A 16,279-nucleotide genomic window follows, 5' to 3' on the forward strand; every position below is an offset into this window, starting at 1 on the left:
GTGACTCGCCTTAACGCCGTAAGAACATTGAATAACCGTATGTACTACAAACAGCTGATCACTAATCAGTGACTCCACATCCGTAACATCTAATCTCTGTGGTATATCGCATTATTCACAATTTCAGCACCATTATTTTCCTTACCACAGCCAACTCGACGCAGAATACGAATTTGCTACTCTTCGGGACCCTTTCTATCGTATATCCGAAGTGAAATTGACAAAATATATCAACCCAACTAGGCAACTACCTTGCGGCAAAAAAAAAAAAAAAAAAAAAAACTAGAGCGCAAAATCATCTCACAGAGGATGGCAGCTGCGTACGACGTGATGGTTCTTCCACACGCAAGGGCCTGCGAATATCTTCTCTTACGGCCCATTGAGGGGCCTTTTTTCTTTTTTGCCATTTTAGTATTTTGCATTCAGCTTCTCTCAATTTGTTCGGAGCTGCGGAGGGGTAAGCAAAAATCGGATGTGTTGCTCCTGCGACTGCGAATGCAAGCAAGGGTGGTGTCGATCTGCCATTGAACTGCAAAATCCTCTACTGCCCGTACAGAAACAAGTGACGCGGCTTGTCTTCCCTTCCCCCTCGAACGCGAGCAGAGCAGCACCTCGATCACTCCTGGGCCAGTTGCGATCCGGGACGTGGATTCGGCCGGCGATCGAATGCTTCCGTCACTTCCCGTGCTGCGGCCGATCGAGCCTCATCACCGCCGCCTGGCGAGCTGGAACGTGCGCTTGAGGAACTGGTTGGCGGCCTCGTCGTCGCGGTGGCAGAGCACCCGGAGGATCGTGTTGGGGTCGGCGGGCTCCCACTTCCGCGTCGTGGGCGGTAGCGGCGTGCCGCCTCCGCCGCCCTCGCCGCCGCCGGACTCGCTCGCCGCGGCGGCGAACGCGTCGATGAGGCACTCGGTGGAGCGCGCCATGAGGTCCACGACGGCCTCCGCCGTGCCGGCCTCCCGCGCCACCACGTCCTCCGGCACCAGCCCCTCCCCGCACGTGCAGAAGGCGCGCTTCAGGCTGCGCAGGTCCTCCTCCACCGCGGCTTGGTCGGCGCGCGCGAAGCTCCGCTCGTTGCCGCCGGCGAGGAGCACCATCAGGAACGCCTCCAGGGAGGCCCGCATCACCTCCCGCACCGCCGCCGGCTGCGCCCGGTCCGCCAGCACCGGCAGCAGGAACGACAGGTTCTGCCGCAGCAGCCGGAGCGCCGGGCGGATGCGCGCGCCGCCCACGCCGCTGGCGTAGAGGCCCTGGTACAGCGAGTGGCGCGAGTCCAGGAAGATGAGCCGGTGCGCGGCGACCTCGGCCACGGCGGAGATGGACGCCGCCGCCGCGTCGCGCGCGCGGCCGAAGCGGGCGGAGGAGGAGGAGGACGGCGGCGACGAGAGCGAGGCGTCGAGGGCCTGGACGTGGGTGAGCACGTAGTGGAGCGTGTTGAGGCGGACGTAGAGCCGCTGCGTGCCGCGGCTGATGGTCGGCCGCGGGGCGTGGTGCGAGCAGCCGCCGCGCGGGCTGCCCTCCGGCGCCTGGCACGTCGGCAGCGCCGCCTTCTTCCACAGCCGGAAGAAGCCCGAGTCCTGGTTGCACCTCGTCAGCGGCGGCAGCGGAGGGAGGTAGCTGTGCTTCGACCCTGCCGCGCGCCATGCATGGATGGTAAGCTGCTGCTGCGTCTGATGATAAGCACTAGCTTCAAAGACAAAAGAGTATTCGTAATGGCTGCAGAGCCCGAGCGCACCGCAAGACGCGACGAAGGAGATGTAGTCCAGGAAGATGGACTCGAGGCCGTCGACGAGGTCGTGAACCACCTCCTCCTTCGCGCTCGCCGGGATCTCGGAGAACTCCTCGACGGTGAACCGTGCCAGCTTCATCAGCTCCATGCCGGACCCAGCAAAGGGCTCTTCCTTGGACTTGGGTATCCAGCTCTAGAAGAAGAAAAACACGCAGCACGTTTGTAATTGTAAGTTCGCCAGAGGAAGAAGAATTGGCAATGAAATTCCAGCAGCAGCTCGCCGTGGCGTCGAGGAAGGAAGGAGGAACCTCGGTGTCTCTGGCTCGGAGGAGACAGTCCCTGGCGAGCCCAAGCTTGTCGTCCATCCAGGCCTTGAGCAGGCCCATCACGACGGACTCCACCTCGAAGGGCTCCATGTCGCCGACGACGGCCTTGGCCCGGCCGTCGTCGCAGTCCGCCGCGTCCTCCGCCGTCATCTGCGCCAGGGCTTTCTCCAGCCTGCTCGCCGTGTGGAGCACGCGGACGAGCTCCTCGGTGAGGACGGTCACCTTGCCGAGGTACCGCCTCAGCACGACGCCGAAGCAGCCGTGCAGGGTGACCGCGGCCACCGCCACCGGCGCGGGGTGCCACCGCCGCAGCACCGGGCTGAAGCTCCTGCGCTCCAACATGGCCAGCTGCTCCGTGTCTCCGGCGAGCTGCGTCAGGACGGAGGCGGGGTCGCTGTCGCGGTCGGTGATCACGCTGTCGGTCTCTCCGAGCCCGTTCTCGAGTATCTGAATTCGGATCAGAGTAAAATGGTCATGAACACATCGAATATTCTGCAATCTGCATCAGTTGCATGGTCAGACCATAGTCACCAGATTCGGGGTCGACCTCACGTTCCTCGACCCGGGAACGTCGTCCCAAATCGAGGGTCGGGGACGACCAGGGTCGTCGACCCAATTCTAGCTGGTTCACGTCCCGATTCACCACCGGAGCGCACACGGCCGGCCTCCCAGTAGAGCGCAGATGACGGACCATGCCGGCGGGTCTCGCTGGTGGAGTGCGGACTGCGGAGGCATGAGAGAGCCATGGACTACCAATTTTGTTCTCTGATGGTGCCAGATGCTGCAGTCAGCTACCATATTGGTGAAAGCGGTGCAGAGCAGAGGCAAAACGGGGAGGAAAGAGATGGCGGCGGCAGCTGCAGCATGCGACGTGCAGCAGCCAGCGACTCAAAGATAGGGTTACGTTAGATGAGTAATGGGCTATTTGGACCAACATGGGCAGCCCAAGTTTCTTTTCTCTCCTTTTTTGCTTTTATATCTTTGCCAGACCACACATCTCTAATTGTAGGACATATGAGATCTACGTGACTTGTGTCATCGACCCGGAGGGTCGACCCGGATTAATCGGGGTCATTCGTTCCAAACTACTCCCTTCGACCCGCATTTTTATACACATTCGACCCTCGATCCTCGACCCCGATCCACGACCCGATCGACCCGGGAACTATGTGACTATGGGTCAGACAGAACACAGTATGTTCCATGCATTTCGTACTCAATGGAACTTTAACCTTGGTGAAGGCGCTCTTCATCGAACACCTGATGTAGTAATCGACGCGGTCGCCGGCGAAGTTCCCGTCGCCGGTGCCTTCCCTGTCGGCGATGATCTTGCCAGCGGCAAGCGCGAGGGACAGGAGGATCTCCATGCTTTCGGTGGCAGTGCCACCGATGCACTTGCCATAGCTGTCGTGGTAGTCCAGCAGCCGCTTCTCCGACCACTCCTGCATCCCGCCGAGCGCGCTCAGGAACACCCTGGCGTAGACCGGGTCACGGCTGCTCCCCTGCGCGGCGGCGTCGGCTGCAACGTCGACGAGCACGGCGAGCGCCGCGGCGGCGAGGTCCGGCTCGGCCTGGCCGGTGACCACGTACTGCCGGAAGAAGACCCACGCGAAGCAGGCATTGTGCACGGCCCTGGTGACGCCGAGCGTCGGCCACGTCTTCTTGATGAGCTCCAGGAGCTCGTCGACCTCGTCGAGCACGACGGTGCTCTCCCGCAGGTCGAAGATGGCCTGGAGGAGGGAGCAGTAGAGGAGCACGTTGAGCGGGTACCCGTCGGCCCAGTGGCACGCCTCCGCGGCGGCGCCGGAGCTGCGCCAGGAGAGCGCGTGCACGGCGCTGGTGAGGGCGCGCATGACCTCCGAGCTCTTGCCGGTGTCGATGGCGCGGATCTCGGTGGCGCGCATGACCTCGCGGAAGCGGAGCACGGCGGAGTGGAGGCGGTCGAGGGGGAGCGAGGGGTGCAGGATGAGGCCGGCCTCCAGGAGCTTCACCTGCCGGAATTGCCACTGGTGGTACTCCTCGCCGTCGGCGAACTCCGCAGGCTTCAGCTGCCGGAGGAGCTCCAGCGGCAGGACGATCGTCTCCGGCCTCCTGCCCACCTGCGCAGATCAAACTTGATCAGTGCCGTGCCGCCATGGATTGCTTCAACGATGCTAGCTGCTCGTATGCGTTGGGGCGCCGCCGACCTGCCCGACGACGGTGCGCATGAGCGTGCGGCGCAGGCGCGCGTCGCTCTGGTCGGTGACCCGCATCTGCTGCCGCATGATCTCCGCCGACGTCATCGGCCGGCGCGAGCGGCCGGGGGAGCCCGGGCCCGACGTCTGGCTGAGCGTGCGCGCCATCATGGGCTGCCCCCCCAACGACAGCCGCCTCGGCCTGAGGCCCAGCGCCTTCTTGACCCGGCCGCCCATGACGCCGGCGCCGGCGCCTCCCCTCGCGCCAGCGCCGGCCATGGGCGACGACACCTCCCCATCGGCCGCGCCGCTGCCGTTACCCCTGCTCGGTGCCGCGCCGGAGGAGCGGCATGACATGAAGAAGATCTCGTACGCGGTCTCGTGGAGCTCGACGGGGCCGAGCGCGTCGACGCTGCTGAAGGGGCTCTCGAGGTCCGCCGCCGCGAAGTCGAGCTCAGTGATGTCCGACCGCGTCGCCGTGGAGCTCGCCGAGGCAGAGCGCGAGCGCTGGTGGCGCCCCATCATCCTCCCGGCACGGCAGAGCCACCGAGAGAGGCAGCCGGGGGGGCGCGCACGCGCGATGGGGAGTTTGGGAGGGAGACCCGCGAGGACTCCGAGAGAAGTGACCAAGAATTGCAAGGGCCAGCGCATGCTGCGCCCAAAAGGGGCCAATGCTATCTCCGCGCCGCCATTGCAGGGGAACCAGGGGCTTGGCCGCTTGGGCTTTTGCCAGAATTTCTCACGCCTTGCTAGCTTGGCACCCAAAAGACCACTTGCGACGAGATCGTTTTATATTATTCTGCTAAAGCCACATGTAACTAGGAATTACCAGCGGTACATTCTGCCACGCAATACATACCGTTTGAACTGATACAAATCCTAAATTTCAAGAACCAGGCTCGAAAATTTTGAGCACTGAATGCCTGGCAATGCAGAGACAGATTTTAAACAGGAAACGAACTCAAGTTTTTTTTAAAGACACGGCATATATGGTACTATGATGCTGCAGAGTGAAGTAATTAGCTTATATGGTACTATGATGCTACAGAGTCATGAGCATTAAGAAAATTTATACGGGGATACCAAGCATTGCACAGACATTCTAAGAAACAGGTCAAACAACAATTATCCATCCAGTACTTATTTCATGAGAATGCATCAAAGGACAAATTTAAGTACTCTCCAATCGGTTTACTCCATAATACATGCATCCAGTACTTACTAATAAAAGATCATTTTACTCCATAATACATGCCTCTAAATGACTCCTGATTAATGGAATACATAACCTTGTCCTTTTTTGCCTAGCACCGCATGTGGAAAACCAAGCGGTTGTATCGTCTGATTCACCTAAAACAACCAGAGATAGCAAGGTACAGTTAACACATTTATGGCAGTCCGAACATTAATAACGCCCCATACAAGCAATTTCTTCATCCAAATTAACAGGTCTCATCTCTTAGTTGTGCAATGTACAAGGGTCCCTGTTGGTCCCTATTGTATGATGACCTGTATCAGCGGCTAGGCACGAAAGAAGAGGAGAAGGACATTTATAGGATGGCTAAGATCCGCGAGCGGAAGACAAGGGACATCAACCAAATCAAATGCATTAAGGATGGGACAGATCGACTGCTAGTGAAGGATGAAGAGATCATGGATAGATAGAGAGAGTACTTCGATAAGTTGTTTAATGGGGAGAGTGAGGGGCCTACCCATGAGTTAGATGACTCTTTTGACGATACCAACAGACGTTTTGTGAGGAGAATTTAGGAGGTAGAGATCGGGAAGGCTTTGAAGAGGATAAAGGGAGGTAAAGTGATGGGCCCTGATGGTATCCCCATTGAGGTGTGGAGATGCCTAGGAGATAGAGCAATAGTATGGTTAACTAAGCTTTTTAATCTCATTTTTCGGTCAAACAAGATGCTGGAAGAATGGAGGAGAAGTATATTAGTACCTATCTTCAAAAACAAGGGCGATGTTCAAAGTTGTACTAACTACCGTGGGATTAAGCTGATGAGCCATACGATGAAGCTTTGGGAGAGGGTTATCGAGCATCGCCTAAGAAGAGTGACAAGTGTGACCCAAAACCAATTTGGGTTCATGCCTGGAAGGTCAACCATAGAGGCGATTTTCTTAATACGACAATTGATGGAGAGATATAGGGAGCAGAAGAAGGACTTGCACATGGTCTTCATTGACCTTGAGAAGGCATATGACAAAGTACCGAGAAATGTCATGTGGTGGGCCTTGGAGAAGCTTGGAGAAGCACAAAGTCCCAACTAAGTACATTACCCTCATTAAGGATATGTACAAGGATGCGACGACGCTTGTCCAGACATGTGATGGCAACACCACTGACTTTCCTATTAACATAGGTCTACACCAGGGGTCAGCATTGAGCCCTTATTTATTTGCTTTAGTGATGGATGAGGTCACAAGGGATATACAAGGTGAGATCCCTTGGTGTATGCTCTTTGCTGATGATGTGATGCTAGTTGACGAGAGTAGGGCAGGGGTTAACAGGAAGTTAGAGCTGTGGAGACGCACGTTAGAGTCGAAAGGGTTCAGACTTAGTAGGACCAAGACCGAATACATGATGTGCGATTTCAGCGCGACTAGGCATTTGGGGGGAGACGTTAGTCTAGATGGGCAAGTGGTGGCCCAGAAGGATACTTTTCGGTATTTAGGATCGGTGCTACAAAAGGATGGCGACATTGATGAAGATGTTAGGCATAGAATTTCAGCTGGCTGGTTGAAATGACGGCAAGCTTCTGGCATCCTTTGTGACAAGAGGGTGCCACAAAAGCTAAAAGGCAAATTCTATAGGACAGTAATTCGTCTGACGATGTTATACGGTGCTGAATGTTGGCCTACAAAAAGGCGACATGTCCAGCAACTGAGTGTAGCAGAGATGCGGATGTTGCGGTGGTTTTGCGGGCACACAAGGAGGGATAGAGTCCGGAGCGAAGTTATTCGGGATAGGGTCGGGGTGGCACCAATTGAGAAGAAACTTACCCAGCATCGGCTGAGATGGTTTGGACATGTCCAACGAAGGCCTCCTGAGGCGCCGGTGCATAATGTGGTTCTTGAGCGGATCGATAATGTAAAGAGGGGTAGAGATAGACCTAAACTGACGTGGAATGAGTCGGTTAAGAGAGACCTTAAGAATTAAAATATCTCTAAAGAGATAGCTTTGGATAAAAACGCTTGGAGACTAGCTATTAATGTGCCTGAACCTTGAACTTATTTCTTTCGGATTTCATCTCTAGCCTACCCCAACTTGCTTGGGAAAAAAACTATATTGTTATTGTTGTTGTCATCATCTCTTAGTTGTGCAATGTACAAGGGTCCCTGTTTACAGGTCATAGAAGGTGTGAAGCAACTTCAAGCCAAAAGCCCAAAATATTTCAAATATAAATTTATATCCCCACCTTTACCATCAGAAGTGGTGCCAAAATATCAACTGTGTGCAATTGGTTTAACATTTGAACTAACGTGGCAAGGAAATGCAGTAAGTAGAGCATAGCTATAACAGAGTAGACAATTCAGCATAGAATTCAATGGAATTCATACTAAACAAAAGAGGCACCAATGCTTGCATATCAAGGGATATATAAGTACATTGTTAGTATACTAGGGCATTATGCAACAATGCACTGTAGTGTAGCATCATCCCAGCAAAAAGAAGCCTCCAACACGGCGAGTCACCTATATGTTGGCAAGTTACTAGAACACAATACCATCACAGGCGCCAACCTTTGCACCACGCAGCCAAGACCTTGCTCATGCTTCCCAGACCAAGCAACAGTGCGTCCAGTTACCTCATCACACTCTGTTGAAAAAAGTTTTGGCATTAAAAGCTAAGCTTCAGGAGGGAAAAGCTTACGCCCAAAATGCAAACTCACTGAGACTTTCACTTGTGAAATCTGAACCTGGCCATATGAGGCAAGGTATCACATGAAGGTACATGTTTTTATTTTCAAATAGTTTATCTTTCCAAAACTTGAAGAAAACACAATCAAATAACTAATCTTTAAGTGATTAATGATGAAAAGAACAAATAAGTTCCCAAGGAATCAAATATATATACTATTCCCAGAGAAGAATCTCGAATTTGCAAAACAACGTTGTATTAGTATATGCTGAAAGAATTCAACCAGATTTATACTCACATCACAGTATCAGAAAGATGGCAAATACATCGCTTCAAATTGTACCCATAAGTGTGGTTGGTGTTTGTCTTAACTTTTTGTTATGTTGCATCTGAGTTATGATTACAAGTACTATATTGCTCAGCACTTTTTCTGCAACATGATCTAACAGCATACTAGGTGTTGGCGACACTTTATGAGAATCTTTGAGCTATCCCAGGCCAATGGTCCATAGAATAAGTTGTTTCAACATTTTCATCCGCTCAGTCTAACTTTACTCTTACAAGAACATTAAACCATAAATGAAAAATAAGTCAGCAGAGATTACATATCAAGGGATATAACCATATTGAGTATAATATGACATTGCAGAAGTGATAAAAAGGCATCATGACAACAGATGGAGGCCTTCAGCAGTAGAAGCCTAAAACAGGGCATATGTATATATTATACACCTTAACTGAATAACAGTCAACTGCTTATCAACATAGTCAACAGAACACAGAGAAAAGGGGAAAAAGACATGATGATGAGCCTATCTGCGTATATGCACAAGGCTTGGGAGTGCAGTGAGCATAAGCCATCAAAGGTCCATGCCAAATCATGTTAGCACTGGCCCCCTTGCAAGTTTTTTCTCAAAACAAAATTCAGTAATTTACTAAATTTGTAATAGAAAAATAAATGCACACTTTCAATGGTAAATACATTGAATCACTGTTTGTGTGGCCAACCTAATGTCTACTCTAGAATGATATTGCCCAACTGACAATATTTCACTATCACTCCGTTCCAAAATGTAGGTCGTTTTGACTTTTCTAGATTCATATATTTTGCTATGTACTTAGACATATGTTATATCTAGGTGCATAACAAACACTATGAATCTAGAAAAGCCAAAACAACCTACATTTTGGAACGGAGGAAGTATCTATTTTTCTAGAGTGATATTATTGCCCAATTGACAATGTTTCATGATCATTTTTTGTCACCAAAGTATGTGCACTACAGCAAATCTGAAAGGAACAAAGCTCGAAATCGTCTAGAGTTATCTTTGGCGAGCTCCATAATTCCAAAAGGATTTTGCTGAATGAAACGTTAATATAGTGAATCTTTTATTCCACATACCACTATCCTGTAGCACAGCACAAGACCCTTCGGAAAATGAAGCACTTGAGCTGACATCTTGCACTCTGTCAACTCTCCAAGATGAAAACTTTCCACCAGCTCATCATGTAAACACAGAGTCACCTGCCTTTTTGAATGGCTGATTTAGTAGCCCTCGTCTGGGCGTCGCTAAAAAGGAATGTCATCCCATTCAACCTGTACAGAAAGGAGAGGTAGGAGGAAGGACAATTATTTCACTTGTCAAATTCCTTGAGTGCTCTACTACTTCTACAGTTGCTAGGCCTACATCATTCAAGTAGCTTCACAGGTAACTCCATTATCTATACTACCTTAGAAACTTGGTGCTACAATCTTGCTGCTAACAAGCTTACTGTTGCATGGAAAAGGAAATCTAGAGCCAAATGGATGGAATTCATAGCTTCATGATATACTTGAAGGATGTACCGTTCCAGCTACATAAAAAACACTTGCACTACAGTTGAACATATTGTTAGAAGAAGCTACAGTATCATATAACTAACACTGCATAGAAGTTCCAGGGTTGGCATCTGTTGCAAACCATGAATGTTTGTACTGGCATAACACCATAACTCCAACTTGAGCTAAACCAGATGGGTAAGCACAGCACCACAGGTCAACACAACCACAAAATACAGAACATTCCAGAATAGAAGTAGAACAAGATCCAGCATAGATACTACTGTCAAACACAAATATATGATCTGTAGAATAGAGGTACAACTAGATAATTTTGCCCATAAGCAGTCAAGCTACTCTAGCTTTTGAGACTAGAGATGAAGCAACCTGAAACTTCACTCATGGAAAAGCACACAGATGGATAAAGCTAAACTTAAAAATAATGCAAGATACTGCTACTCCACATTATAGCTACTTATTGACTAGAAGTTCTAGTAGTAAGCCACTAAAGGTTCAAGCATTCCAACCCGGAGAAATACTGATTTCACCAGCAAATGGACCATCTTCAGGAGGATGAGAACAATCAGATAGCACAGTAACAAACAATACATAGAATGCCCAGATGTGCTGGTTCATTTCAAAGACACTCTAATAGCCTCTCTTTACTGAGCAACCCTGGGTTGCACGCTGCCGTAGCCACTGCCATAATTTGATTGCCCTTCAGAACCTCCATTGACTGAACCACCAAATCCACCGCCTTGTGAAGGATCATTCCAAGCACCTGGATAAACAGAGTTACCACTCCCACTCCCATACCCTGCACCATATCCAGATACTCCACCACTAGCAGGATTGCCAGCACTGTCACTACGCGCTCCATAAGCGCCGTATCCTCCATGACTAGCATATGATGCATCCCCTCCATATCCTCCATACCCATAGCCCTGGCTGCCATAGCCTGCAGCTCCACCGGGGGCCTGACTTGTGGGAGCATTGCCACCACCAGAAGAGTTGTTCCAAGCACTATAGCCAGCATTGCCACCATAGCCTCCAGCACCATAAGCAGATGGAGCTTGACTGCCCCAGGGTCCTCTATTTGAGCCTGGAGGACCACCTTGGTAACCAGAGCCAGCCACATTCGGGTTGCCGTAAGGCCCACCATAAGCAGCAGGAACACCGCCATATGCTCCAGCCCCATAATTTCCATATCCAGCTCCAGGGTTAGCACCATATCCATATCCAGCTGCACCAGTACCATAACCCCCCGCACCATAGCCAGCATAGCCACTACCCTGCTGTGCTTGCCCATACCTGCCATCACTTCTACCATCATAGCCGCCAGAGTTTGCGCTATGGCCATTGTTGCTCTGATAGCCCCCGCCTCCTCCAGAATGCCCGCCACCACCGCCAGGGTTCGCCTCACGAGGCAGTGCACGCTTCACCTCCACCATCTTCCCACCCAGGTCGTGGAAGGTCTTGTGCAGCACGCGGTCAACCGCGTCCTCCGAGTCAAAAGTGATGAAGCCGAACCCCCTGGGACGTTGCGTGTTCTGGTCGTACATCACGACAACGTCAGTGACTACACCGTAGGTCTGGAAATACTGCCGGAACCCCTCCTCCGTCAGAGTGGAGGGCAGCCCGCCCACAAAAATCTTCTTCGTCCGCGCCCCACCAGCATCGCCGCCGACGCCGCCGCCGCCGCCTCCACCACCAGAGTTCCGCCCGCCGCTAGGGTTCGCAGCCTTAGTGGCCTGCTGCTCCTCCCGCGAGAGCGCCCGCTTCACATCGACCTGAGGCAACAAAAGTACCAGCAAACCGGAGAGAAATCCTCGTCAAGCTCGGCCGGTGGGGGCAGATCGGGAGACGACCGAAGCGAATATTCCGCGCGGGGTTGCGAATATTCGGCCTAGGGTTTCGAGCGGGGCGAGAGGCGGGGGATGGCGCCGTACCGTGCGGCCGTCGAGGGTGTGGGGGTCCTGCAGCGCGCGGTCGACGACGGCGGGGTCGGCGAAGACGACGAAGCCGAAGCCGCGGGGGCGGCCGGTGAGCTTGTCGCGCATGACGGCGGCCTGGGTGACCTCGCCGTAGGAGGAGAAGTGCTCGCTCAGCTTCTCCTCCGTCGTCTCCCAGGAGATGCCGCCGATGAAGAGCTTGCCCTGGTCCGACTCCATCTCTCAGCCTCCGCTCCGCTTTCGCGCTCTCGCCTGCTGCGGGGGAGAGGGAGGGTGGGGGAGGGGGCGAGGGAGAGCGGAATTGGGGATTTCGGGGTGCGGATTTGGGTTTGGGGGCGGAGTGGTTCCGGGCTGGGGGGGGGGGGGGGGGGGGGGGTTATTTTAGGGCGGGCGCGTGGTGGGGACCGGGACGGAGGGTTTTTCGTTGGAAGGTTTTCTTATGAACGGAACTTAGGGCGTGTTTGGTACACCTCCAAGCTGCTTTAGATCCTAAAAAAAACAGCTCCACTCTAAATTTTTCTAGCCAAACGCCTCAGCTCCACGAACTCCAGATCCATAAAAAATATGAATCTAGCTCCCAACTCCACCAATTCCAGGGAGCACCTCAAGGGGTGCTCTACAAACTCTAATTTTGTGGAGTTGGTGGAAATTACCCACCTTTGCCATCCATTACACATACCCCTTCGCCTTCTTCTTTTTTCCGTCATCTCCAAGCCGCGGCGCCTCCTCTTCCCGCGACACCTCCTCTTCCGCCTCCTCTTCCGATCTCCTTTCCTTGGCGCCGGCGCCGCCGATCATCACGGCGTCCGGGTGGCCGGAGATCCGCCGGGATGTCGAACTCGGTTCCTCCTCCACCGCCTCCTCCATTTTCCTCCTCCAATCAACCCAGAAGAAACCCTAGGGTAGGCCTTCGTCCTCAATCAACCCAGAAGAAACCCTAGGGTAGGCCTTCGTCCTCCATCTGCAGGCGGCGGCGTGGCTGGCCATGACGTCCTTGGGGCGGCCGACGTTGGGGGCGTGGGCGCGGCTGGCAGTGTGCAGGGCGTGGGTGCGGCCGGCCTTCACGGCCCGGGCATGGCCGGCGGCCACAAGGGCCTGGGCATGTCCAGCAGACGCATCAGGTACATCTACTGCGGAAGCCAGTGCCACTTGTATGGATACTTTTCGGGATGAAATTGCCACAGCACTCGCTCTTGGGTGGAACTAGATTGTAATGGATTAGTGAAATATTTCTTAGCATTTGAACAATTGATGTGTGTTAAAAGAGTGTGATGATCACAGTTGTTACATAATCAAATGTATGGCATGTCAATTTGTTATTTGAAAAAAAAAATCCACCTTGCGCCATGCACATTTCTGTTTTAGGCGCAGCAAGGGAGAAAAGGACAGCAAACAAAAAAACAAGGGCAAAGAAGGGAAATCCAATCAAAACCTCTGTTTCCGGAGCTGGAGTTGTTACTTTTGCCAAACACATTTCTGCAGCTCAAGAATAAGAGCCCAGCTCCGCGGTAGAGCTGCTCTGTGGTGGAGCAGCAGCTCCAGAGCTGGTTTGGCAGAGTTGGAGCTCTGCCAAACAGACCCTTAATACAACGTGGACAGTGGCGGAGCTAGCCAGGAATTTTAGCTGCGGCAGGATCCAGAATCACTCTATTCGCTGGGCTGGAGTTGGTGGTTGGAGTAGTATGAGAGAAAAATACTATTGACTGGCTGGTGGCTGGAAGCTGATACTGGAGCGGTGTGAGAGGAAAATACTGTTGGGCTGGAGGCTGCTGGAGCTGCCGAACAGAGTGAATGAAAACCATCATCGTCCCATCGATGATAATAGAAACATATAGATAATTTCAATGAGTACGCCCTATAGTAAGTTAGTTTGCTAGGGCATAAGGCATTTATATGCTCGAGAAAATTAACATGCATATGCCTTGTGCCATGAATAGTTGAGTGTGCTCTTCGTGGTGGTGCAGTGCATTATTAATGCAATGCGCAGCCCCAAAGCACAAGCATATGATAGATGAGGAATATAGTTGACAACCCAGTCTTGGACACATTGGGTTACCTACCTAGCCATTGGAAAAACTAAAATGTATGGTTTGGGCTAGGCCACCTAATGGCTAATGGGCTGACCCATACCTGCTAATTATTATCTTCTCCTATCGGCTATCCTGACGTCCAGACATAGCCGCAGACGATTCTATGGTCACCAAATTGCACTTGGGACATTGGGAGTGGGGGTGTGGATGGACAGAGGGGTAGGACAGCTAGCACCGTAGGATAGCTGGGGCAGCTGCCCCACCGTGCGGTAGGGGTGGCTCCGCCACTGAACGTGGATACATGGGTGATCAGAATTCAACAATTTTTTTGTTTTATTTGGAAGTGCCCTCAAATTATAATATATTAAGGTCAAGTCTTTGTTACGACCCGCCGTATTTTTGTCCATAGGAATGGCCGGATGTATCCATCGTCAATTAGGAATCAGATGGATTACAGTGTGACAAATGACTTTTCAGCTTCCGCACGCCTGGGCCTATTTCTCCTCCTCCTCCTCCTCCTCCTCCTCCTCCTCTTCTCTCTCTCTCCTTTGATGCGGCGCTGTTGCCACGCTCGGGAGCTCTCCGTCGAAGTTGCTTGCGGTGCTCGATGAATATGTCCCGGTCTCGGAGGCGTTCCCCGTCCTGGGGAGGATTTCTCCTGGGGTCCCTCCTACCCATCTCGGCGGCCACCGAGGACACGCTCGCCGCCGTGGTGGGTGCGGCCCGGGGCTGCGGCTGCGACCTCAGGATGTTCATTCACTCACACTACCCATGGCGGATGCCGTAGGGCGGCGAGGTGCACCCGCGCGTGCGGACTGCATCTCTCTCCGCTTCGTCCTCGGCGACAACAAGGAAGACGCGCCGCCGATGGAACCAAGCGTCGATGGTGGGGGCTTGGGCCTAGAGACCGAGCTGATCTCCTGCCCTGGAAGCCGTGCTCGAGGACAAGTCCGGCTTACTCGCATTCCATCTGCAGCGCACCTATGGAACTCGTTGGTTTTTCTCGTGTAGGTGAGTGATTCTTCCATCTGATTCCAACGTTGTCCCATACGGAGTCTGTCCCATGCCCCTTCTACATCTCGCGAGATAAACTGATTTGGGCCCTTTTTTGCTGGAGAGAATCTGTCAATCGGTGGGAAAAGGATCCACAATAGACATATGGTGAGGAATCTATTTGTTTTTCATCTAAATTGTTGTCATGCTGTTTTTTTGTACTCAACTGACTTTTGCGTCTACATTTTGGATTTCGATATGAAGGAATTTCATCACAGAGGGCAGAGGAGTAGCTCTTTCTATTCGAATCCACTGGTCTATAGGGGAAATATAAATTTCTGACGTGAATCATTTATCCTTTGCATAGAAATCAACGGAGAGGAGATGTCCATTTGTTGGTTTATATTCCTCACTGATTTGTGTGGTGATTTCTTTTTTTCTTTGGATTAATGTTCAAGGAAAAGTCAATCAAAATCAGGCAAGTGAAGACGAGTAGCCCTGCACACAAAGGTGAGTCTCGTTTCAAGTTTGTTTTTTTAATTATTGAAGCAATAGCATTTGTATAGATACGAGATTGCCACATTGTTCAGTGTTGGTTATGTTCATTTGGGTAGAACCTAGCATATTGCTAGATCCTTTTTTGGTTTTACATAGTGTCGGTACCCCAGGACTGGGGTACCCCCTCTTGCTGTGTCTAGGCAAGAGCCTTAGTAGTCATCCTTGACTACAACCAAACAGCCGGACCCCTGCGGTCCGAAGTCCTGTCCTCCCGACAATGGTCCGGACCCGTTCCACGTCCGGGGAAGGTCCGGGGACGCCATGTGTCCCAGGAGAGACAGGCGCTCAAGCGCAAGCAGCCGGGGCTCCGGACCTCCCGAGGAGTCCGGACCCCCGCGGGGTCCCGGACCCCTCATAGGGTCCCGGACCCCCCGCATAGCAATCGGACCCCTCTCCAAGGGAAGGTTTCGACGCCCCGCCTCAGGATGGTCCGGGGCCGACACGTGTATGAGGCCCTTGGTCTCCATCTTAAGGTCCACCTACCTTCGCATTCATTGCGGTAGGTGGACGTCCGCATTGATATAGCAGAAGCCGAGGCGTTTGACTAGCCAGGGGACACTATTGATCGCGTATTACCAAGGTAGTGGGGGCGCTGGCGCCGCCCACGCCGCGTCTGCCAGTCTGCCGTAACAGATGGATACGACGGCTCGGCTTCGCCCTTTATGACGCTACATAATAGCCTCAGCAGGCCACGCCGCAAGCTACGCTACTCCAACGGGCACCTAGCTGACGGGACAAGAGAAGACCCCCCTGAGTCAGAAGAGCAGCAGTACGCCTATCGGAGGAAAAGATTCGCTACCGCGGTAGCCACAGTCACGTTGGGC

General features: G+C 52.6%; 2 protein-coding genes across 4 annotated transcripts; both read right to left on the reverse strand.

The window, feature by feature from the left end:
- Positions 1-462: 462 nt before the first annotated feature.
- LOC120647835 (protein unc-13 homolog) lies at positions 463-4,965 on the reverse strand. Its single transcript, XM_039924664.1, has 5 exons — positions 4,242-4,965; positions 3,288-4,154; positions 2,038-2,502; positions 1,736-1,922; positions 463-1,630 (listed from the first exon to the last, which is right to left on the reverse strand). The coding sequence occupies exons 1-5, from the start codon at positions 4,878-4,880 to the stop codon at positions 708-710; spliced, it is 3,081 nt and encodes a 1,026-aa protein (XP_039780598.1). The 5' UTR covers positions 4,881-4,965; the 3' UTR covers positions 463-707.
- A 2,755-nt stretch (positions 4,966-7,720) lies between these two features.
- On the reverse strand, positions 7,721-12,222 carry LOC120650815 (heterogeneous nuclear ribonucleoprotein 1-like). Of its 3 annotated transcripts, none has more exons than XM_039928104.1 (4): positions 11,872-12,222; positions 10,450-11,712; positions 9,506-9,700; positions 7,721-8,061 (listed from the first exon to the last, which is right to left on the reverse strand). In XM_039928104.1, the coding sequence occupies exons 1-2, from the start codon at positions 12,091-12,093 to the stop codon at positions 10,585-10,587; spliced, it is 1,350 nt and encodes a 449-aa protein (XP_039784038.1). In that variant the 5' UTR covers positions 12,094-12,222; the 3' UTR covers positions 7,721-8,061; positions 9,506-9,700; positions 10,450-10,584. The 3 variants fall into 3 exon arrangements, with proteins under 3 accessions (XP_039784038.1, XP_039784037.1, XP_039784036.1); XM_039928103.1 differs by having other exon boundaries at positions 7,737-8,061; positions 9,835-11,712; XM_039928102.1 differs by having other exon boundaries at positions 7,737-8,061; positions 9,506-11,712.
- Between the last annotated feature and the right edge of the window lie 4,057 nt (positions 12,223-16,279).

The sequence above is a fragment of the Panicum virgatum genome, chromosome 9K, assembly GCF_016808335.1.
Source record: "Panicum virgatum strain AP13 chromosome 9K, P.virgatum_v5, whole genome shotgun sequence".
Classification (NCBI taxonomy): Eukaryota; Viridiplantae; Streptophyta; class Magnoliopsida; order Poales; family Poaceae; genus Panicum; species Panicum virgatum.

Bases quoted from the DNA above. Each gene is read 5' to 3' on its own strand.
- LOC120647835 (XM_039924664.1), bottom strand. From the start codon at position 4,880: ATGCGCTGGCCCTTGCAATTCTTGGTCACTTCTCTCGGAGTCCTCGCG. The intron at 4,155-4,241 runs GTCGGCGGCGCC...TGATCTGCGCAG, and splicing joins TGCGCACCGTCGTCGGGCAG to GTGGGCAGGAGGCCGGAGAC. The intron at 1,631-1,735 runs GTGCGCTCGGGC...GGCGCGCGGCAG, and splicing joins CTCCTTCGTCGCGTCTTGCG to GGTCGAAGCACAGCTACCTC.
- LOC120650815 (XM_039928104.1), bottom strand. From the start codon at position 12,093: ATGGAGTCGGACCAGGGCAAGCTCTTCATCGGCGGCATCTCCTGGGAG. The intron at 11,713-11,871 runs GTACGGCGCCAT...TTGTTGCCTCAG, and splicing joins ACACCCTCGACGGCCGCACG to GTCGATGTGAAGCGGGCGCT.